General features: G+C 38.0%; 1 protein-coding gene across 1 annotated transcript; it reads right to left on the minus strand.

Moving 5' to 3' along the window:
* Nucleotides 1-390: 390 nt before the first annotated feature.
* On the minus strand, nucleotides 391-17,853 carry LOC109239410 (beta-amyrin synthase-like). Its single transcript, XM_019405977.1, has 18 exons — nucleotides 17,809-17,853; nucleotides 16,868-17,099; nucleotides 5,030-5,215; nucleotides 4,835-4,924; nucleotides 4,457-4,654; nucleotides 3,905-3,989; nucleotides 3,614-3,780; nucleotides 3,260-3,373; nucleotides 2,970-3,089; nucleotides 2,771-2,893; nucleotides 2,557-2,655; nucleotides 2,291-2,347; nucleotides 2,115-2,161; nucleotides 1,873-2,016; nucleotides 1,602-1,779; nucleotides 1,285-1,365; nucleotides 1,116-1,199; nucleotides 391-715 (listed from the first exon to the last, which is right to left on the minus strand). Exons 2-18 carry the CDS (start codon nucleotides 17,066-17,068, stop codon nucleotides 593-595), a joined length of 2,097 nt encoding a protein of 698 aa, XP_019261522.1. The 5' UTR covers nucleotides 17,069-17,099; nucleotides 17,809-17,853; the 3' UTR covers nucleotides 391-592.
* Nucleotides 17,854-18,376: the final 523 nt, after the last annotated feature.

Consider the following 18,376-nt stretch of genomic DNA (forward strand, 5'->3'; position numbering starts at 1 on the left):
ATATGCTGGAAGTTTACGCATCCAGCATATTATGTTGGAACTTTCTGTGTTTCAGCTAGGTATTGTTGTCCAAATTTTATCTCCGCATAAAATAGTGATTATTTTTCAATGACTTTGCAAGCACTGGTTATTTTTCGATTACCAGTCCGAAAACTGGCCAGCCCATAATATTTTCACAGATTAATGATTCGTGATGCTGCATAGAACCTATTAAAGGAGTTCCTTATCAGAAATTTTTTCAATCTCAAGACTCAGAACCCGAAATTTTTGATTAAGGGTAGATCAAATACACATCTCATCACTAATGTGGTCCATGGTTCTAGTGGGAAAATATAGTAAGAAGTAATAAAAAGTTTAGTAGAATGAAAAAGAAAGAATTACACAAATTAGCAATTTTGTAATTTTCTTTATTTCACGAATAATGCATACAACAATAGCTTAGGCTATGAATTTTGACATTGTTACATCACTTACATTAACACAACAAAAAATAAACAACGTTATTTCTGGAAAAGTTTATAAGGACCAAATGGCATATATTAGGCAGATTGCTTTCATATCTCTCTTTGAAGAAGGTAGCATTCAAATATATTTAGTTGTTTTGTAATGGTAATACGACATTTTTGCGGTATTCTGCCAAACCCCACAATGGAAATATATTTCTGTATGAAGCATAGTGCAACATGCAATTCTTCAAAAAAACTCCAGTTAGTTCCTGCACATTTGTAAAGTGAAACACAAATCAGATAAAAGCAATTTTTGATAAAACTGGTGTCTGGTTTTAGTAATCTCTGTTCTTTTAGTTATTGTTTTGCCAGTCTGAAACATCTTGTTTCTTTATATAAATTAATCAATATCAATCAAATACGACCAGACTTTAAATTAGTTTGAGTCGACTATATGAATCATCTATGTCCGTTTTGTTCCATTTGAGTCTATCTTATTCCAATACTTAATAGCTTGATCTTTTAACAGCCGAAGAATTTTCTCCTTTATTTATATATGTAGAAGTGTGTGACCATCTCATCTAAAAGCTTAAGCTGTTAGAGAGTACACACTTTTATTTACTTAATTATGTCCACAACAGTTTAGCTTGTAATTTTCAGAGTAACTACCTGCTGTGGGAAGTCACCATCTTCCGACTGAGAATTAATCAACAGCCTTGCCGCACGGTGGAGGGGCCTCGGATCTCTATCAACCTGTCCAAATGGAGAAGTTGGTAAATAACTCTTTTGAAGAAGAAATTTTTTACTGTGATTGTGAAATAAATTACAAGGAATTCACCTGGCCAGAGTGAATCAATCCCATTAATGCCCATGCAGTTTGTACAAGATTTGAGTTATCTGTTTCAAGTTCTCTGTATACCTGTTTTTATCAAATACAAAGCTGAGTCACAGTTGTCTTTTCCACAGTCATCTTTACATTTCCTCCTCTTGGGGTAAAGTTCATGTTAATAGAAACCTTGGCTTAAATTATTCAGTATTGGAGTGAAACAGCTCCAAATGGAGCAGGATGCATATATAGATTTCATAACAATGTATAGTTTGAGACGTAGCTGTTGTTATTATTGTTTTACATAGCCTTTTTTGCTTTTACATTACCTTATCAGGGCAAGAACGGTAGCTTTCTCCCCAACCACCATCAGACCTTTGTGTTCTTAGCAGAAATTCAACGCCTTTACGGACAGCTGCACAGTTGCTGTAACTTTTGCCTGCTGCAGCAAGCCCTCCAAGAGCAAACCAAGAAGCGTATATGAAGCACACACCCCAGCAACCATACCTGTGACATGATTAATCATGTCATATGTATCGATAGAGCAGAAATGAACTATATATTGCAAGTTCAAGGGCTCGCAAGAGTCATATCATATACCATGAACCATCAGGCCTCTGTACATCTTCTAAATATTTAACAGCGTTGTCAATGAAATTGTCAACCTCCTTGGTTCTGTGTCTAGGGTATAGCTTCTTAAACAGAGCAAGTGCTTGGATAGACGAGCCAGTGCACTCAACATACCTGGATTGACATTTAATCAGTGTGAAGCTGTAAAATGGAGACTAACAAAGGGAAAAAAAGCTAAAGGGAAAGAGAGAAACTAGAGAAATAAATCTTACTCATGCTCAATAACAATGTCTGCAAAAAATTCAGTAGGATTGAGCAACTGTCAGATTATAAAACAGAACAAGAAAGTTAATTATTCAGGTTCTGGAAGACTATAGAAGAAGTTGAAGGTCTTTAACATCCTTGAAATGAAGCAAATAGACAAAATTCCTAGATCGTGAAAAGTTACCTCCAAATACTCTGAGGCCCCTGCAGGCTCCCATGCTGGTAAACCCCCATTTTTGCTCTGCAATTTTATTTAAATGGATCTTATTATTACTAGAAATGATTCAAATGACGAGCGTCTAAATTCGGAAAAGATGAATTTATGACACAGGTAGCCATGTATTAGATTCTCTATTCGGTGTAAGATATAGGTTTCTCTTGGAATTTTTTACAAGCAGAAAACAACTTCAAAACAACTAATAATTTTAGGGCACATTTTTCAGTGTTTACCTGTAAGGAAAGAATAACATTCACTGCGTCATACAGTCGTGCAGGTTCCATTGCCTCACCAACTAATTCAGAGGGCATTGTAGAGAAGAGAAGGCAGCACTAGAGGGAAAAAGAAAAGAAAAAAGATATCAGGCAAATTTACTAGCATTATCATCTTAACATTTTTCAGCAATTACAAGAAGTTAAAATCTTATTTCATTGAATAGTTAGATACCGTTAATCCTTCGGCAGTGCAATCAGAGACTTGCCATCCATGATCTTGATCTGAAAAAGTCCATGATCCTTTTGAGATATGCCTATACATCCCTCTAAAATCACCAGAAGGGTTGTCCTTCACCTAGAAATAAGTCACATACACTAATAAGGTCCATATTTTGCAAGAGCTGTTATGCTCATGATTTAGACATCCAAACCTGAGATTTCTTTATAAAGTCATGTCCTTTTCTAAGGGTATCTGATATCTCATCGTTCATCTCACTGGCCAATACTGCTTGAATAGCATAGGCAGTATCCCATAGTTGACTACCAAAACTCTGCAATCCGATGACAAATACTCGCCAATTTCAGTAACAATTGTTTGCATCAATTCAAAATAGGAAAAGGGGGCTAGAGTTTTTATTTCATGAACACGCGTTAAGAGTAAAAGAGATCCTATCCTTAACTCATTGTGGTTTGTGAAATAGTACAATTCAGATCAACCAACCTGCATTTTCATTCCATCTTCAGCTACCCATAAATAATCTGGGATCCTAGCAAGATGTTTTTTGAAATAATCGCCGTTGGGATCCTCAACCCAACAAGCAAGCATGCATAATACCTACACCATCCAAGGGTTACATCAGTGTCCTACAATTGAAGTCATTAAGATAATGCAGGTAATAATGCTATCTTTTCAAAATGAATTAGTTTCGGTACATATGTAGAGACTGTCCCACATCAAATCTTGAACCAATGGATGAGGGTAATAGAGATCCTCCTGCAGCAACAACTTTGTATTTGAGCATTTTAAAGGGATGTTGATGTACATATTAACTTCAAAACTGATGCAGTGTTATACCTTTGCACATGAATGGCGTACTTTTCTCCAATTAATTTCATTGTATGGTTGATCATATAACTCTTCCCTCAGTTGCAAAATGAGAGGTGTGATTGGACCAACAAATCTCTTCCCATAGAGATAAGACATTGGCATGTAGACCATTCGACAGTAACACCACATTTTCGCTGCATTTAAATTGAGAGTCAAAATACAAGGTAGATCGAAATGCTGCATAGCAAATCCTGAAAATTAATATCTACAGCATGTACTAAATATTTAGGATGTCCAAACAAAAAAAAATTGACCAACCTGGATGTATGGGAAGAAAAGATGGAAGAATCCAAAACTCGGGGGGCATTGGATTGGTCCCTAACCACTCAAAAACTCCAAGAATCTGAATGAAATAAGGGAATATTTCTCGGTAAAAAGAAGGCATATATACATGACACGTGAATGTTTACTTTACAACGGAGAATGACACAATTTACTGAGTTTAACTTCTATACTAATTGTGTAAAAGACCTTTACACTATCAGATCACATAAACATAAATGATAACTACAGTTAACAGTGTGAGATAAGTAACATAGAAATGAAGGCAGGTTACTTGCTATAACAAGTTAAAATACACTAATAACGTAAAACTTTGCAGACCGTCATGTATATAAGTTAAAGCCTAATATAATAAATATAACGACATGTAACATTCTACGATAAGTAGGAATTTGTAACTTAGAAAATAAGGCAGATTACAACAGGTTAAAATACACTAATAGTGTTAAAAAAGCATGTACAAGGTAAGTGTACATAAGCTAAATCCTAATTTATAATACTCTAAAAGAGTTCTTAGGATAATCATACCGAGAGCCATGTTTTGCCCCAGGAAGGAATCGCGGTGACGCTACCATGATCAAGAATCCATTTCCTTGCTCTAGCACAAGCATTGTTTTCGCCACCATCCGGTCCTTCCCCGAGGATCCTCATACAAATATAATTCAATGTTGTACAGAACATTGTACTGTGACCTTCTATGTGCAAACCCCATCCACCATCTTCATTCTGAAGTCAGTAATTCAAAAATGAGTTTAACTTCTATGTGCTGACGGTGTACACTATCTAAAGGGTAAAAAAGTTTATATTATCAGTGTATAAAAGTTAAATATTCACTTAAACTATTTGGGAATATGCAAAGCAAACTTGGGTAGTATGATATACTCATTGAAACATTAAGTCAAGCACCTGGTGACAGTATATATACCGAAGAATTTCCGTACGATGCTCGGCTGGGAAAACAGTATTAAGATGGCCAGTGATGTACATACACATAACCTGAATTTTGGGTCCCAAGAAAATGAACAAAGAATTAGCTTTAACATATCCATGCTTCAATTTTTGAAAGAAAAGAGAAGTAAAATTACAAATGAAAAAACTTACAAGAGGTGGAAGAAAGAACAAAGGACCGGCATTTTCAGCAGGCCAATGACCATCACTAGCCTGTAATGCTGAAAAGAAATGAACAGCTCTACGCAATGAAGTTGTGGCAACTTCATCTGTAATTTCTTCTCCTTCTTCTACTTTTACTGCTGGAATTTTTTGTTTGAAATTCTTCCCTCCAAGAAACTGCACACATATTGTGAAATTGAGGAAGTAACTCCTTAATTCTAATATTTCATAAAATATTATCAATATTAGCCAAATGCTATCAATATTACAATTAATCATTTGTAGCCAAGAAAGCCAAATTTTTGATTTATTTTTTAGTGGATGTTGCTGAAATGAATAGGATACATCTTAAAGAATTTGAATCTTAATATTGGGATAATTTAGTTGAGTTTTGTGGTGGTTTGAATTTAATGTTGGACGTAGAAGATGAACATAAAGAAAATTAAAAAAATAATAAAAAAAGATGAATCACATTGTGTATTATATGTGTATTACATATGTATCACATGTATATCCATGTATACCTATATGTGAGATAAATGCATGCAACATCTGTCGTAGAAGAACTGTTTAAACTCGATTATAACTATGAATTTTGATACCAAAACACCTCCAATCTTGCTCAGAAAATGTATATCGCCTCATGTATATATTTTAACGAATTTCAATCATACCCATTGTAGACAATAAATTGCGTCAAGAAAATAAAATCAAGACCGAAAAATATTGCAACAATCGTAGTATTTGATTTCGAATATTGAGTGTTACAATTTCTATGAATCCTCTAATTCTACTTTTCAACAATAAATAAAAGAACCTTCGAGCTTGATCTTGAATTTTATTTTATTTTAATCCAAGGGCTTGAGGCCTGATCTTGATCTTGACATATTTTTTAATCCAAAGGCTTGCAGCTTGTTCTTGAATCTTTGTCTTGGTCTTTTAATCCTTAGAACACTTGAATGCTTGTAGCTTTTAAAGAAATCTACAGCGTTTGATCACGAGCTCTCTCTTGCTTCATGTTATAACTTCTGGTCCCTTTTCTAGGTTATGAAGACCCCTATTTATAGTTGTGGAAGAGAGGAGTTATGATAAGAACAAACTCTTTCCGACCAATCAAATTGAAGTGTAACATGGCCGCATTTGATTGGCCAGAACATGTCACTTGCACACGTGGCGCGATTTCATTGGCCTTTTAGTGTGACTTGGCATGCCTTGTCATTTTGACACGTGGCATGATCCTATTGGCTCTTCCGCTGACTTGGCGTGCCACGTCATCTGACACGTGGCACCAAACTGGGCCTCCAGGAGGATGACAATTTGGGCTTAATAAAGTGGGCTCATCACTTTAGCCCAATTAAATGGGCTAGCCCAATGTATTAAGACTTATTTATTTAATCCATTTATATTGGACTTGTACAATTAATTCAATTATATTAGCCCATATGTTTATTTGGACCAATATATCTTGAATTTAAAATATAGTCCAAATTATCTCATAGATTTAATTTTAATAAAATTTATATGCCTACAAATGCCCCTACTTCCAATCTTATCGGGATATGAAATCACTTACCCGTGACGAATTTTGAAATATAACGTACATAAAACACACATATCCTTTATGTGCGTATATAATACACTGGGAATATACATTTGTCCAACAGTAAAGATTAGGCTAGGATAAGTTGAATTCACATGGTTTCATTCATGTGTCCACGTCATTCAATTTGCAATTCATTTACATTGCTTTAGACTCAAACATAGCTATATTAGGAACTTTTTCCATGATTTACTATGGAACCTCAGTTTTGAAACTTATTCTGCCAGTGACGACGTAATCCATGTATATTCCATTCCTATTTGAAGATGGACACCGAGTCCGTGTTGAACACAGTTGTCCCCGCCGCCTTAGTTGATAATCCCACATCGGGACTTTATTCTCAATTGCTGCCTTGAGAAATCTATATAAAGGATGCGTACTCTCCGACTTGTGAGCATCAGTTTGCAGTCTTTGCAAGCCACTTGAGTTTATTTTTTTGGACTCAGAAGCATTAACGCGAAGGTAATTTTTTTTTCTTTTTTTGTGCTTTCTTCTCCCTTTTTTTCTACTCTGTATTCTCTTTTTTCTTTAGAAGTAACTTTGTCGAGCTACGAAGTACTTTAAAAACTCGAGATGAATACCTTTAAAATTTGCGAGGGAGACCCATAAAAGTTCGCGCAAAGATCCTTAAAAGCTTGTGGTCGTGATCTTTAAAAGTTCATAGTGAACACCTTTAAAAATTCGCGGTGAAGACCTTTAAAAGCACGTGATGAAGACCTTTGAAAGTTCGTGGCGAAAATCCTTAAAAGTTCGCGACAAATACCTTTAAATTTTGCGGCAAAGACCCATAAAAGTTCGTGCAAAGATCCTTAAAAGCTCGTGGTCAAGATCTTTAAAAGTTCACAGTGAAGACCTTTAAAAGCTCGCGGTGAAGACTCTTAAAAGCACGCGAGGAAGACGTTTAAAATTTGTGGAAAAGATCCTTAAGAACTCGTGGTAGAAATTCTTAAAAGTCGGCAGTGGGGACCCTTTAAAATTTGCCATGAGCACCTTTAAAAGTTCGAAACATACGCCTTTTAAAAGTTCGGAACGAAAACCTAATAATCCGAATGCCTTTAAAAGTTCGAGACGAACACCTTTGAAAGTTCGCCATGAAAATCTTTAAAAATTCGAATGCCTTTAAAAGTTCGAGACGAACACCTTTAAAAGTTCGCAACGAAAACCTTTAGAAAAAGTCCGACACAGATATCCCTTTTATTTTTACGTCTGAGGCAATTTTTTTTTTTACTTATCCATGCTCTCTTTCAAGATTGTGATTGTTACTCTTCCCCTTTTTTTTAGGGTAGTGAGCGGATATGAAGACCAACAAACTTGAAGGTTATGCGAACATGAAGACATAACGAATCCCCAGACTTTGATGCAAATATTGTCATCATTTCAGTGAAGATACCATTTTACCATAGCAACTTGCCCCCATAAAATCAAGTGGGATCCAAAGTTCAACAAGAGGATGGCGTTTCAGCTTGATTTTACATTCCTTTCATACTTCACTCGAACAGCTATTGGGGCACTATATATCTTTTGGAATCATGCGACTAAACTTAGAATGAAACTCTAAGCTGCCTACAAACCTCGGTGAAGAGGATCAAGTCATACCGTAGTTCAGAATCCTCCTCTTTCGAGGCTTTCAACCTAGCGAGCTCTTTTTTTTTTGTGGGTCATACACAGCTTAGACTCATGCGGGCTAGGAGTGTAGGAACATGCAGCTTAGGCTGATGCGTCAAGGAGCGTTGTAACTTCAAGGATAATACTTCTTCAAAAACTTGCCATTGATAGGGCCGATTCTCATGCCATCTGCATCAACCAACTTGTAAGCCCCACTTGAGTAAGCTTCTCGTACGACATATGGCCCATCCCCTTTTAAAATGAACTTCCCTACAGGTTTATGGGAAGTAATTATGGGTCTTAATATGGCAAGGCCTTGATCTCCTACTTGAAAGGATCTCGAGCGAACTCTTTTATTGAAGGCGCGAGACAATCGAGCTTGATAACATTCAAGAGTTTGTTGAGCTTCCAACCTCTTCTCATCAAGAGCCTCCAACTCTGCTCATCAAAGTCGAGCATTTTCTTCACCAGTGATCCCTTCTTGAATAGCCAGTCGTAATGAAGGTATTTGACGCTCAAGTGGCAAGACGGCTTCGACTCCATAAACGAGTGAATAAGGAGTCGCTTGTGTTGGCGTGCGGTGAGTCGTACTATATGCCCATAGAGCTTCTTGCAAAGGTCATTCCAATCTTGCTTGGATATAGAGATGACTTTCTTTAACAAGTTGCATAGAGTTTTGTTGAATGCCTCAGCTAGACCATTGGCGACAGCATTGACATCGAAGAGTTACATTTCTTGAAGCCAAAGAGATCACCAATCTTTTTCATCAACCTATTATCGAATGGCTTTCCATTATCCGTTATTATGTAACGAGGAATGATAAAGCGATAAATAATGTTTACTCGGATGAAACTTGCAACATTTTTTTTCTTTTCCTTAAGAGCAACAACTTCAGCCCATTTTGAGAAGTAGTCAGTTGCAGCCAAGATGTATAGGTTCCCACCAGAAGACTTTGGCAGTGGTCCAACAACATCCAATCCCCAAGCGTCAAATGACCAGGATGCAATAGTCGGGTGCAACACTTCAGGAGGTTGATGAATAAAATTCGCATAGAATAGACAAGCCTTGCATCTTCGAGCGTAGTCCAAGTAATCTTTTACCATCATTGGCCAATAATATCTCATTCTTTTTATATGGAAATGGAGCTTTGGTCCAGACTGGTGTGACCCACATACCCCAGAATGTGCCTCTTGCAAAGCTTGGAGTGTTTCTTCTTCCCCTGAGCATCACAAGAGTACTCCTTCAAATGACCTTCTGTATAGAGTTTCTTTGTAGTAAAGGAAGCGAGGTGCACGACGACAGATTTCAGTCCTTCTCCGCAGATTTTCTGGAAGTATCCCATAGCATAAGTAGTCAATAATGGGTTGTCGCCATTCTTCTTTCTCAACTTCAGAAACAGTGACAAGATGCTTGAGTTCATTTTCTTCACCTTCAGCCTCATTTGGCAGCGGTACTACCCATTTTTGGCAGACCGTAACTTGCGCTTGATCAGGCAGGATTAACGATGAATCTAGGGCAGCTAAAGCATCAACCTTCTTATTTTCTTTCCTTGGAACATGCTGAATAGTCACATCACCGAGCCACCTCATTAAATTTTTAGCGTAATCATGATATGGGTGTAGTTCAAGCTTCTTGACCTCGTAACTACCTAAAAGCTGATTGACCACTAACTGAGAGTCACCAAAGACTTACAATTGCAACCGCTTCATTTCAATAGCCATTTCGAGCCCAAGTATTAGTGCTTGATACTCAGCAACGTTGTTAGAGCAAAGTTGCGTCAACATAAAAGAGTAGGGCAGAACTTCACCTTGAGAAGTGACAAATACTACACCGGCACCAGCTCCTCCACGATGTGCAGCACCATCAAAGTACATCCTCCATGGAGGTTGAACTTCAATGACCATGGCGTCATCATCAGGTAGTTCGTCAGTTAGCTCCCAATCATCACGTATAGGGTGATCTGCCAAGAAGCCCGCTAACGCTTGTCCTTTTATAGCCCTTTGAGGGATGTACACGATTTCAAATTGTTGAAACTAGAGGTACCACCTTGCTAGTCGATCACTAAGGACAGGTTTTGACATCACGAATTTGATAGGATTTTCTCTAGAGACCAAACAAACGACATGAGCTTGAAAGTAGTGCTTCAACTTTTGGATTGAGAAGACTAGCGCAAAACATAACTTTTCAATTGGCGAATAATTCAGCTCATTTGGTGTTATCATCCTACTTAAGTAGTAAAGGGAGTTTTCTTTCCCTTCACTATTTTCTTGGGCCAATAGCGCTCCAACAGACCTTTCTTGTGCTGAAATGTATAGTATCAGAGGCTTTCCAAGTATTGGGGCTGCCAAAAACGGAGGCTTCATCAAGTAGAATTTAATGCTCTCAAAGGCATTGCTACACGATTGGTCCCATTTGAAAGGGACACCTTTCTTCATAAGGCGACTAAATGGCTGGCACCTCCCAGCTAGGTTTGAGATGAATCTCCTAAGGTACGCTAGCTTTCCTTGCAGAATTTTCAATTCATGAATGTTGCGGGGCTCAGGCATTTTCAAGATTGCATCTACTTTAGCTTGATCTATTTCAATCCCTCGATGTCGGACAATGAAACCCAGGAACTTTCCGGAGGTAACTCCAAAGGCGCATTTTAATGGATTCATCCTAAGTTGGTATCTCCGAATCAACTCAAACATCATTCTCAAGTCTTTCAAATGGTCGCTTTTATTTCTTGATTTTACCACCAAGTCATCAACATAGCATTTTACATTCTTGTGGAGAAGGTCATCAAAGATATTCTGCATAGCTCTTTGGTAAGTAGCACCAGCGTTCTTCAAGCCAAAAGGCATTACCTTGTAGCAATAAATACCTTTGGGGGTACGGAATGCAGTAAGCTTTTCATCTTTTGGCGCCATGTGAATTTGGTTATAGCCTGATCAACCGTCCATAAATGACATTGCCTCGTACCCAGTAGTATCATCGATCATCAGTTTTGGAATGGGAAGCGGGAATTCATCTTTCGGACACGCATTGTTAAGATCCCTAAAGTCAACGCATACTCGAATCTGGCCATGTTTCTTCCTTATAGGGACAATACTTGAAACCCATGTTGGGTATTTAACTTCATGAATAAAGCCAGCTTTGGTGGGTTTGTTAACTTCGGTTTCAATCAAGGGAACCAAGTCCGGCCTAAAGCGCCTTTGAGCTTGTTTAACAGGGCGAGCGCCATTTTTGACTGCAAGGTAATGGACTGCTACTTTCGGGTCCAAGCTAGACATCTCTTTGTAACTCCAAGCAAAGACATCCTTGAACTCCTTGAGTAACTCAATATAAGTGCTTTCTTCATCAACTTCTAGTAAAGCACTTAGGTAGGTGGGTCTTGGTTCTTCATCGGTGCCAAGGTTAACTTCTTTTAAGGCATCAACTGTCGTCTTCACTCCTTCTTCAAGTTCAGTTGGAGCATCTTTCGCATCTTCATCTTCTTGAGGGTCCCCATCGTTAAAGGATATGTGATAACACGGTGAAACATCCTCCAATTTTGCATTATCCTCCATTGAAGATGGAACACCATTCTCAGCTTGTACAGTAACATGATACGAAGAACCCACACTTTCTTCATCTTCGTCATGTTCCTTAGTGTAGACCACGGTATATGGATTTACCTTCAGTACTTCTTTACATGAAACCACGAGTTTTGTTTGTCGCCTCATTCTAGAAGGAACCAAACTTTGGAAATCCTTAGAGATCTTCTGGATTTTGCGCGAAGCGGGTGTTCTTATGCTTTGAAAATTTCTCTGGAACTTGTTCCCCTTCTTTAATGAACCCAATCTCTCAAACACGGAGGTCCTCACGGGTGATTTTCCAAGTCGATCAAAGACAGAAGGCTTGTTAGAAGCGGCCGATTCATCTTCTACAGTGATATAATTACTTCTCGCCCTTCTTATGGAGATGCGCACTGGTGACGGTTGCTTGTATCCCAAACCTTCACGTGGTTGTCTCGTTGCAGCTTCTGATGGTAGCTTCCCTAACTTTGACGGCTCATTAGGATTGTATCCAGCTTTGCAAATAGCTTGTAAGCGTTAGGATCAAAATCTTCATCTGTTTGCTTTGTAGGGAGTGCCACATTCTGCACACGATTTTGGGCCACAAACCTTGCAAGTGGCTTTGAGGACAACTTTACCGCCTCAATTCGTTTTACCGGAAGAGTTAACTCCTTTAGCATGTTAGTTTGGAGATTAGATGATTCACCTTCATATTTCTTCCTTTTAGGGACATATTGGAGCGCATGACTTACTTTCTTGCCATAAGAAGCAATATTCCCTCTATAAGATTTATTCGCGTTAGGTTATACCTCCTCAGTAACAGCTTTGGCTTCACCAGTAGTCACCTCTACTCTTTTAGTTGTGGGCTCGTCATTCTTGCTTTTCATGCCATCATCATCTTTTAGCTCCTTCACAATGCGATTCTTTAAGTAGAACTTTGCATCGGCGAAGTATGACTCAGCCTCAGTGAATGGCTCATCATCAGCAACTATCTTCTTCTCGACTTCACCCTCGTAGTATTTTAGACATTGATGTTAGGTAGATGGAACTACTTTATTCTCATGTATCCAAGGCCTTCCAAACAAGACGTTGTATGAAGTCTTTGCATCGATCACATGTAGCCATGCACTTGATTGCATATCTTCAATGGTGATTTCCAGCCTGATCGCGCCTATGGCTCTTTGCCCTCCTTGGTTGAATCCTTGGATCGTCACACGGCTTTCTGAGAGTTCGCTCATGGGAATACCAAGTTCTTTCACAGTGCGAATTGGCAAAATGTTCGCTAAGGATCCTCCATCAACCAAAATTCGATTTACCCTTTCATCACGCATATAGCCAATCAGGTACAATTTATGAAGAGTGTCACCTAGCAGAAGATCGTCATTTGTGAACGTGACTTTTTCCTCACAAGCATTAACTTCTTGAGGAGTGGACTCGATGTGCTTTTCCGAGGATGGTGCCAACGGTAGGTCATCACTCTTTTCTTCCCCTTTGTCAGCATGGCAACAAAAGGCATCGATACCCTCATGGGAAATCTTCGTGCGGAACCAACTTGCTAAAAACTCCTCCAAGGTCACTGGATTTTGTGGATTTTGAAAGTGGTGCTCCTCCACTTTTGCTCTCTTTAAGTGCTTAACTGGATTCCATCTCCTTGGTCTTTTTACCATCATTTTCCTTGTTGGTTGTTCTACTGATTCTTTTCGTGGGATCCTTCTGTGGTGCCTACGACGAGTCACCAATGTCCAACCTTCATCATCATCAGGGTGGTTGACTCAACTTTGTGGTTCTCCGATAATTCTTCATCTTTACTTTCTTTAAAACCACATAATTCATCCGGACTAAATGAGCAAAAGGTGATAGAGATTTTTTTGCGCTTGCTTTCTCATCTTCAAGCACTATCTTCTTTTCGCGAGCCAAGTCCATGACTTTGTCCTTGAAGACAAAGCACTTCTCTAGAGGGTGGCTCACAAGTCGATGGTATTTGCAGTAAATTGGGTCATTTGTTTTCCCATGTTCATTTGGTCGCTTCATCTCCGGAAGCTCAAGAGATTTAACTCGAGGAGTTCTTCAAAAATAGCTGGCACATCAGAATCCAGAAATGGGTACTCTTTCTCTTGCATTTCTTTTAAAGTCAACTTTCCACTTGGCTTATCTTGAAAAGAAGTAGATTTCATACTTTGCTTCTTGCTCACCTTCGTTGTGAACTTCACATGTGATGTGTTGACATTCATAGCTTCTTTGTTTTCAGATTTGGGTAAAAACTTGCTCCATTTCCTGACTTCTTGCTTGTCGTTCCCTTTTCGAGGATCATAGATAGGCAACCTTTCATTTCCAGCAGAGGTCGTGCTCAACTTCATGTCATGGGCACGAGTCACAAGTTCTTCAAATGTGCCAGGCTTGATACCTTGCAAGATGTAGCGTAGTCCCCAATGCATGCCTTGGATGCACATCTCTATGCCCGAAGCTTCACTAAGCCTATCTTTGCAGTTGAGGCTTGCATTCCTCCAACGATTGATAAAGTAGATAACTGGTTCACCCTTTCGCTGACGAGTATTTGTAAGTTCTATCATACTGACAGTACGTCTCGTGCTATAAAAACGATTGAGGAATTCTTGCTCTAGTTGATCCCAGTTATCAACAGATCCAGCCTCGAGGTCTGTGTACCAATCAAAAGCATTTCCTTTTAATGAGCGGACAAACTGCTTGACGAGGTAATCTCCATAAGTCCCAGCATTATTGCATGTCTCAACGAAGTGCGCCATATGTTAGATTTCCTTTGCCATCAAACTGTTGAAATTTTGGAGATTGATAGCCAACAAGCATCTTCAACATATCGATCCTTGAAGTGTATGGCTTTGCTTAGGTAAAGGAGGACTTGGAAGCGACTTCATATTTGTTTTTTATAGTCCCTTCAATGAACTCTTTTAGTTGATTGATTGGAAACATCCCTTTTGAAGAGACTGGAATTTCCTTAGTGGATGCAACTTGTCGTGAGGGAGGATCAATCTCTTGAACTTCTGGGAGTTTGCTGGGTGCATGGGTGAATTCTTCTTCCATCAAGATTCTCACCCTGTCTGTTAGCTTGTCAATTATAGCCTCTTAATTTTGCATGCACTTGGTCAAGCCAACGATTGCTTCCGTCAAGTTTTCCAACTGCTCCTCCACAGATGAAGTGTTTGTCACCATCGCTTGCATGATTGTTGTGGACGATGGAGAGTAGCATGGATTGTCACACAGATTGATCCTTGATTGGCTCATTCTATGTGGTGTAAGTGGGGAGGATCCATCACTTGAAGCATAATCATCTTCCTTCACAGCAGAGTTTTTGGATCTGGAGAGGTCAAGCAGAGCAAGAGTTTTCTTGATCTTTTCAGCAACATCGCTTCCTCCTTCGGGTGCGTTTGTGGAAGATCTTGCTCCCTTTGAGGATGAATATCCGAAAACAGGGGTAGATGCGGATGGCACTTGGGGTGCTTGTTGTCCTAACGAGCTCGCTTTGCTCCTCGTAATTGGTCCAAAGCTTCCAAATATAACTTCGAGTATGTTTTCCACATCAGCATAGAACCTGGAATTAGCAGCCTTGGTGGAAGTTGAACTGGAGTTGATTTTCTTTGAAGCCATTTCGATGTTCTTGAACTTTGGTGATTGAAAAGTCCAGATGAGAGGTAGAGATTGTCTCACTGGGCGTGCCAGAATTTGTAGACAATAAATTGCGTCAAGAAAATAAAATCAAGACCGAAAAATATTGCAACAATCGTAGTATTTGATTTCGAATATTTGAGTGTTACAATCTCTATGAATCCTCTGATTCTACTTTTCAACAGTAAATAAAAGAGCCTTCGAGCTTGATCTTGAATTTTATTTTATTTTAATCCAAGGGCTTGAGGCCTGATCTTGATCTTGACGTATTTTTTAATCCAAGGGCTTGCAGCTTGTTCTTGAATCTTTGTCTTGATCTTTTAATCCTTAGAACACTTGAATGCTTATAGCTGTTAGAGAAATCTGCAGCGTTTGATCCACGAGCTCTCTCTTGCTTCTTGTTATAACTTCTGGTCCCTTTTCTGGGTTATGAAGACCCCTATTTATAGTTGTGTAAGGGAGGAGTTATGATAAGAACAAACTCTTTCCGACCATTCATACTGAAGTGTGACATGGCCACATTTGATTGGCCAGAACATGTCACTTGCACACGTGGTGCGATTTCATTGGCCTTTTGGTGTGACTTGGCATGCCTTGTCATTTTGACACGTGGCATGATCCTATTGGCTCTTCCGCTTGACTTGGCGTGCCACGTCATTTGACACGTGGCACCAAACTGGGCCTCCAGGAGGATGACAATTTGGGCTTAATGAAGTGGGCTCATCACTTTAGCCTAATTAAATGGGCTAGCCCAATGTATTAAGACTTATTTATTTAATCTATTTATATTGGACTTATACAATTAATTCAATTATATTAGCCCATATGTTTATTTGGTTCAATATATCTTGAATTTAAAATATTGTCCAAATTATTTCATGGATTTAATTTTAATAAAATTTATATGCCTACACCCATTTAAAGAAAATATTTTTTGCCTAAATATTTTAATATTGTATATCATCGGTAATGAATTTTGACTCCAAACTAGTCTAAATCACCTTCACACTTCCTCAATTTTTGTATCTTGCCTCATATATATATATATATATATATATTCAACGAATCACAATAATATCCATTGAAAAAACGCTTTTTGTCTATGTTTTTTAATATTGTATATTATTGATAATATATTAGGCTATATTTGGTAGTATGACTAATTGGCTAGTTGTTGGTAAATAGTATCTTTTTGGTACTTTTCTATAAGAATTTATATAAACATTTGGTACGGTGGGCTATTATCACTTTTAGTCTGCGCCAGAAACCATTTGCATTCTATAGCCAAAAAAGTATATAAAATTTGTATAATTGTTGTGTATAACATATATATATATATATATATATATATATATATATATACATTTTTCCCTTGTGCAATCTTCAAAATATATATATACATTTTGAGGGCGGCTATACAGGTGTTATCTTCCCTAAATTTTTGTTTACCTGCATTCGCCAAAGAAGATCACCACTAGGCTTGATTTTATAGCGATTGTTCCAAAAATGTTGACGGGCCTCTTCGATCTCGGCCCGTTCTTCTGGGCTTCCAGCATTTGGGTCAAAAGCCCATATTTGACGTCCAACGTAGTTGTTTGTGCTGTACAAATATGGCCCATCTTGCCCTTGTGCAATCTTCAATTTCCACATTCTTAATTTCTTCTTCTAACCTTCTAGCTTACTGAGAAAAAAACATATAATTAAGAATATGCCAAGACAATATCTTACACCATTAAAACTTAAAGTCAAGTAGTATCAGTAAGAATCGCACACACAATATAGGTGATAGTTCGAGTAAAGAATATGTCTAGACAATATCTTACACCACCAAAATTTAAAATCTTGTGGTATCGATGAGAATCTCACACAATATTCCTATGAGTTAAATTCTCATTATTCAGTGGTAGAGATGAAGATGGCGAAGAACAATAGCAACAACAACAACAATCCAGTGAGATTCCACAAGTGAGGTCTGGGAGGGTAATATGTACGCAGACCTTACCCCTACCCTAGAGGGCAAAGAGGCTGTTTCCGAAGAATGATCAATTGAACATAAAACTATATTATGTATATGCAGATTGATATTAGTTTTCATACATATGTATTAAATTTTTGAACACGTTTAATAAAAATTCTGGCTTTGCTAGTATTGTCATTGTCTCGTTTCCCCTTCCTTTTCCACGACCTCTTATGTAATGAATTTTTTTTTTTTTAAAGGATCGTACTAACCCCATGCACCACACCTTTCCATCAAACCATTTGTAATAGGATGTCATGAAAAAGGCTCTGAATGTCTCAATAATGTTTCATGCAAGACGAAAATAAAGTGATAAAAAAAATGCATGGTATAAAAAAAAAAAAAGGAGAGAGATATTATAACAAAGACTCACCAAGTCTTTATTTTTATTTTTTTGGTGTGTGGGTGGGTGGGTTGGGTGGGTGGGGGGAGGTTGGGAGATTTGGCAAGAAAGCAATACAAAAAGGAGTGATATATGCAACTATTTATACAAATTAAGGGTTGTCAGCTAACATGATTGTCCTTATCAATCCTTCTTTTCTCTTGCTCAGCAAAAGCAAGTTGAAATTTAAAAATAGCCAGATTTATAAATGGTAACTAAAAAACAGACCATAGTTTTAAAAGTAATTGAATTTTAGCAACTTTTTATGTAAAAATAAATTTTAACGAAAACACTGTTTAAAATCAGGAAATATTCTAGCATAATATACTGGAGTTCAAATTTTTTACATGTGAACTTCAAATATAATATACTGGAGTTCCAGCATAATATGCTTGGAAGTTTATACACAGGTGCACCAATCTCCAGTATATTATGCTGGAACTTTTCGTGTTGCAGCAAAATAGTGGCTATTTTTAATGACTTTGCATACGCTGGCTATTGTTAGTTCCAGTCCGAAACTACTAGGATTAAACTCTAATCCCAGTGTGGCACACAGCCT

This window comes from Nicotiana attenuata, unplaced genomic scaffold, assembly GCF_001879085.1.
Source record: "Nicotiana attenuata strain UT unplaced genomic scaffold, NIATTr2, whole genome shotgun sequence".
Lineage (NCBI taxonomy): Eukaryota > Viridiplantae > Streptophyta > Magnoliopsida > Solanales > Solanaceae > Nicotiana > Nicotiana attenuata.